At 42.2% G+C, this 6,000-nt stretch overlaps 1 protein-coding gene across 4 annotated transcripts in view; it reads left to right on the forward strand.

Annotated features, from left to right (window-relative positions):
* LOC140654992 (pancreatic alpha-amylase-like) overlaps window positions 1-4,642 on the forward strand; it is a 10,826-nt gene extending 6,184 nt beyond the window's left edge. For all 4 annotated transcript variants that reach the window (XM_072868978.1, XM_072868977.1, XM_072868979.1 and 1 more), the window contains exons 5-11: window positions 425-655; window positions 1,563-1,696; window positions 1,785-1,907; window positions 2,021-2,120; window positions 2,333-2,454; window positions 2,563-2,688; window positions 3,888-4,642. In XM_072868978.1, the coding sequence (XP_072725079.1) occupies window positions 425-655; window positions 1,563-1,696; window positions 1,785-1,907; window positions 2,021-2,120; window positions 2,333-2,454; window positions 2,563-2,688; window positions 3,888-4,077 (1,026 nt within the window). In that variant the 3' untranslated portion in view covers window positions 4,078-4,642. The remainder of the gene's footprint in view (window positions 1-424; window positions 656-1,562; window positions 1,697-1,784; window positions 1,908-2,020; window positions 2,121-2,332; window positions 2,455-2,562; window positions 2,689-3,887) is intronic.
* Window positions 4,643-6,000: the final 1,358 nt, after the last annotated feature.

Here is a 6,000-nt window from a genome sequence, read left to right on the forward strand (position 1 = left end):
ACTCAAGATTTTTAAATATTTAGGAATGAATTTCTAGAAATCTTTCCTACATCAGAGAAGAAATGAGTGCACTTGAAATAGGAATAAATCTGTTCCTTAATACACTGGAGTAAAAATAATTTATCATATTTTTGCCTTATACTTGCATTAAAAATCTGATTATAGATTTAATGTTTTTACTCTCTGTTGTAATCCTTCAGTACCTACAGCTGTGTAAGCTAGGTGAATGCAGACTTCTTGACGCTCCTTCTGTGTAGATGACTGTCCAAGATAACTGTCCAAGGCAAAGATATGCATGGTGAACAATGGCTAGTGAAGGTTTTATATTGGCATCGTAATGTAGATAACAGAATTCAAAATGTATGTAGAACACCACATTTAGTTTATTAGGTGAAAAATGTTTCATTTCAGAATTTTTATATAGGTCCGAGACTGCCGCTTGGTTAGCCTTCTTGATCTGGCCTTGGAGAAGGACTATGTACGCTCCAAAGTTGCGGAGTACATGAACTACCTCGTTGATATTGGTGTGGCAGGCTTCCGGATTGATGCTGCCAAGCATATGTGGCCTGGGGATGTGAAGGCGATTTTAGACAAGCTGAAAGATCTAAATACTAAATGGTTTTCTGCAGGAACTAAACCTTTCATATACCAGGAGGTAATCTTTATTTTTGTATATTGTACTTTACAAACATATTTCTTGCAGGCACAGTATAGACTCAGTCCCACACTGGAAGCGATGCTTTGCTTCAGCTGGGCCTGAGCAGCTTTCAGACTCAAGATCTATAGAAATCATAATCGAGATTTAATAACCATAATTTACAAATATCTAATCAGCCCACAAACGGTCATTGACATGCAAAATGCCCCAGTTGTTTTGGACCTTCTGGAACTAGGTAACCTGAAAATTTCACTTGAGATTAAATTTACTGCATCGAAATTACTGTCAAAATTCTGTTGGATTAAAAAAGAGATTTTTCAGTCCCTGAATTTTAAATTCTGGGTAATAAATTGCAACAGAAGACATAAATGGTGATCCTGGTCTGAAACTGTTTTCCAATGGCATAACCAGTGTTACTTGACATTCCGAATTTGTGTTTTATGTTTGAATAACAAATCCTAGCAAGACCTAAGAAGCAGGTAATTGTTGGTGTCAGTCAGCAGAAGCTAAAGTTGCTACACACATTTTATTAAATCAGTAAGTTGCCTGCAAGGTCTAGGGCAAATAATGAAACATTCTTTAGCTACATAGTGAAATGAGGTTGCCCATGTGCTGGAAGCAGAGGCGTTGGTGACTAGACTAAATATAAAGTTGGTATGGCCCAAGCCTTAATGATGCAGTAGTGATCAATCAGAGTAAGGAGATTTAGGATGGAGACGGAAAACAAATTCACGGCTAGGCTGAGATAAAATGAAGAAAATAGCTTTAAATACAATTTTGCAAGTAATCCAAATAATATACTTAGCTCAAGTAGTGCCTCTTCCTTAAAACAATGTCTAGGGCAATGCCTTTTACTTGTTTGGTTTTTTAAGTAGAAAGGAATGCTCTGTCTTTCCTGTACCAGGTAATTGACTTGGGCGGAGAGCCGATCAAAGGCAGTGACTACTTTGGAAACGGCCGAGTGACAGAATTCAAATATGGTGCAAAACTGGGGACAGTGATCCGCAAGTGGAACGGAGAAAAGATGGCCTACTTAAAGTAAGGATGAAGATGCTGTGACTTATCTGGGATATGCTGGGATGCACCAGTTGACGGAGTAGCTTCAAGTCTTTGTGTTTTTGGCTAGGAACTGGGGAGAAGGCTGGGGATTTGTGCCTTCCGACAGAGCCCTGGTCTTTGTGGATAATCACGACAACCAGCGGGGGCACGGGGCCGGTGGAGCTTCCATTCTAACCTTCTGGGACGCCCGGTAAGGGATTGCTCTTGCCTGGGTGATGCTTCTTCCTTTTGCTTGTTTGTCTGTCGTTTCCCTGGCACGGTTTCTCTTTCCACGTCTCATTACTTTTTTTGTCTAACAAACAGGCTTTATAAAATGGCAGTTGGTTTCATGCTTGCTCATCCATATGGGTTCACACGTGTGATGTCAAGTTTTCGCTGGCCAAGATATTTTGTAAATGGACGGGTAAGCTTGTAATGCTGAAGATAACATTCACGGTGAATAAGGATCAGAACAGGGCCAGAGAAGCAGTCCAGTGCATTTAAATTTGTTAAGTGATTTCTCTGTCCCAGGTTGAGTCTAGCAGGTGGAAAGTTGATGCTCCATCTAGCTTTTCTCTACAGGTAGACTCTCTGCACTTTCAGTAAGAAGTTTTAAACTTTCCTTTTTAATTACAGGATGTCAATGACTGGGTTGGACCACCAAGTAACTCGGATGGATCAACAAAGCCCGTTACAATCAATGCAGACACTACCTGTGGCAACGACTGGGTTTGTGAACATCGCTGGCGTCAAATAAAGTAGGACACTGTGGAGAAAAATAAGTAAAAGCAGTTGCTTTTGCTTCCTGTTCCTCGTGGCTTTAGAGCTCTTGCAGCCACAGTGAGAGCCGTTCCTTGCATTTTCAGGAACATGGTTATCTTCCGTAATGTGGTGGATGGTCAGCCTTTCTCCAACTGGTGGGACAACGGCAGCAATCAAGTAGCTTTTGGCCGTGGTAATAAAGGCTTCATCGTTTTTAATAATGATGACTGGTAAGTAAGAGAGGAATAAATTATAATTCTTCTAGTTAGCAGAGAAAACTTTTAAAGTCTTGCGAGCTCCAACAGAGCTTTGTAACAGATGCTTCGTCTGTCTCAGTTGTTCACAGTTTAAACATAGTGTTCCCCACTCTACCAGGAGCACTCTTCACTGTCCGAGATTAGGCCTTTTACTGTGCTCTTGCTATTTCCCAGTTCCTGGAGTTGGCTGTATCACTGAAGAGCATGGTCAGTCAGCAACGTCTGAACTTATAGAAAGAAGGGAACTTGGCGACTCGGGGATATGGTCCAAAAGTGGCAGTTTTAACAACTGTGTTGCAATCTTGTACGCAAGAGTGAGATGATTTAGGAGACCAGGAGTGTGTCAGATCTATAATAATTAGAAGTAGGTTGGGGTGATGAGCAATTTGAAGGATGTAGTGGTTGAGTTCTTAGCTACCTTTGTCTTCCAGCCTACTGTGCTGTCCATCAGAACAGTTCCTTTTGGACATCCTGTAATGACTTGAGAGGGGTTTTATTAGGTTTTACTTTTTTTTTAGGTTATTTTGATATGTTATTCTAGGGTACCGTAATGTCAGGAATACAATATCTGTGTGGAACCTGGCATTTCTCAAGTACCTTTAAGCTCCTTAAAAAGCAGATTACTAATAGAGACACTTCCAAGAACTTGTAATGGGATAGTCTGAAAAAGCTAACTGGGGTTTGGTAGGGGAAAATGAAAATTGCACTCAAGTGCAATTTGAAGTTCTGGAGTTCAAGTCCTAAAGTTTCTGGAGAGTGAGAAGCTTCCAAGCTTCCCATCATTGCTGGTAAATACTTAAATACTACTATATTAATTAATGTATTTATGTAATTATTTTTCTTCATTGTAAAGGAGCATAATTCCTTGTGATTAGAACCAAATTCCTTTAAGTGCCCATAATGTAAACACTCACATGAAAAATTATCTTAAGTAGTGTGTGTTGACCAGCCTTACGATGCCTGAGCACAGCATGAACCTTTGGTGTTTTTCTAGGCTTCTCAGTAGTCCTAGAGTATTGTTATATTGTGGGAGAATAGATTCTGGAGTGTCCAGAGAAGTGCTGCAGAATAACAACTCCAGAATTACCTAACATCTGAGAAGGTCTCGAACATGAGTTGCAAAGCATTTGAGAGTCCAAATAATCCTTATTGCATTTCAATATTTTCCAAAGGTCTTTGAATGTAACTCTGCAAACTGGTCTGCCTGCTGGCACTTACTGCGATGTCATTTCTGGGCAAAAGAAAGGTGACTACTGTACTGCAGTTGAAGTTCATGTTGCTGCTGATGGCATGGCTAACTTCCTGATTAGTAACAAGGATGAAGACCCATTCATTGCAATTCATGTTGATGCTAAATTGTAACCAGATCTGTTGTGCATGTGTTGTTTCTTCTCTTCTGTATATTTGCTAGTAGCATACAAGGTGGTCTGATTGTCTTGGCTCTCCAGCACTGAATGAACCATGATAGAGCACAGTGACGAAATAGAGCTTACATTGACGAAATACAGAGCAGCTGCTATACAGAGACAGGAGCTAGTGGTGCTAGTGCAGATCTGGAACAGGCAGTATATGCCTGTTTGCCTTTCTAATTGCACTTGATTCAGTTAGTCATAATAAAAAATGGAAGCAGAAAATTGAAATGACTTAATTTTAAATTGTGCTGCTCTATGCATAAGTGGAAATGTAATTCTCTTTATGGGGAAGGTGGACTGGGAATTAACAGCATGTCTGAAAATCAAGAGCAGACACCTTTGGGCTGAAACATGCTGCAATTCAAGTTGATGCCAAGTTATAACTCAGTTGAAAATGTGTTTCTTCTGTTGGTCTGTACATTTACTATTTCCCTCATATGTGGTTCCCTGGTATTCAAGCATGAGTGATTCTCTGTATCTAGTGAATAATAAATGGCAATCAAATTGAAGTGTAACGCTTTTTCCCTTAATGAATTGGATCGTAACTTTATCATGTCATAACTAGTGGCAATGCAGTGGTGGGTTTTAAGGCAATGCAGCACTCCATTTCCCACATCACAGAAACACGGGAGAAAATAAAATAAATAAAGAAACCCAAACCAATACGTGGGTAAGTTAAAATGCAGTATTTCCAAGGCCGATACGTACACACACATCTGTATCCCAGAGCAGCCACATTGGGGGCAGTCAGTTATGAGCGGTGCCTACCCACGCAGACAGTTTATCCGTTTCTTGCGACAAGCAAAACGCGCGGGGTCTGGGTCAGCAGAGGAAGGTGGGCCGTGCCAATCAATTATTCCAGCCTATGACATCCGTCAAGCCAGCGGGTTGCCTGCTTCATGGTCAGCTTGTGCCTGTACAAATCAAAAACACAGATCTTCCATCATTAGCCCCAATGGCTTGCTGCAAACGAACATTCACTGTGGCTGTTCCAAAGGTGTCCGAGAAGCGAGTTGTATATCCAAGCATTGCCTAGACCTTGTGACAGGGGCTGAAGCACAGCATATTCTTGTCTCCCGTGGTTCATTAGGCTCACTTATTCTGTAATATCTCGGAGAATGACGCAGCTGGAGCACAGACTTGGCGGCTCTCCCAGTTTCATTGTCAGTTGTGAGAAAATGCTGAGGTAAACGTGAGAGCGCAGGCCTTGCATTAAATCAGAATGCCTGCTTGGCCAGAAGTACTTGTTGCGACCCATTCTGGAGGGGCCAATGGAAGAGGAATGCTCGGATTTAGTATTTTTGAGGTCAAGGTGTACTTTTAAGGGCTGTTTGGCTTTTGTGGTGGGAGAGAGAGTGCGTGGGTGTTGGGGGTGGATATTGGCTCTCAATGTGCCCAAGGGCTCGGAGTGTCTGGCAAGACAGTCACGGTGTGGGAGGAAGGGGCCAGGTAGTGTCCCTGGCCCAGAGGCTGGACCTACCACGTGTCTCCCTTGCTCGCTGTGGCCAGCACCTCCTTGCTGAGGACAAAGGGCCTCCTGGCACAACGCAGCCCCTGGATCCCCTTACTGGAGTGGTGTCAAAGATTGGGAGACCTGTGTGGCAGGACAATAATAGCCATTGCAAACCTGTCGTTTTCCCCCAGGGTCAGGTCAGGGAGCCCTCCTGCCCCTGTGAAACAGACTGGCTCCACTTGTTTGTGCAAATTGGGGTGGCAAAGGGATGGGTTCACATCCACGTTGTGCTAGAACATCCCTGAAGTCAATTTTTGGGAAAGCTGGTTTAAAAGCTTGACATCTCATGGAGTGTGTGATAGTGACGGTATCCTGGCAGCTAAAAATTTATAATCAAGATGATGAATACGTCTCTGCTGT

Source organism: Ciconia boyciana, chromosome 7 (genome assembly GCF_034638445.1).
Source record: "Ciconia boyciana chromosome 7, ASM3463844v1, whole genome shotgun sequence".
NCBI lineage: Eukaryota > Metazoa > Chordata > Aves > Ciconiiformes > Ciconiidae > Ciconia > Ciconia boyciana.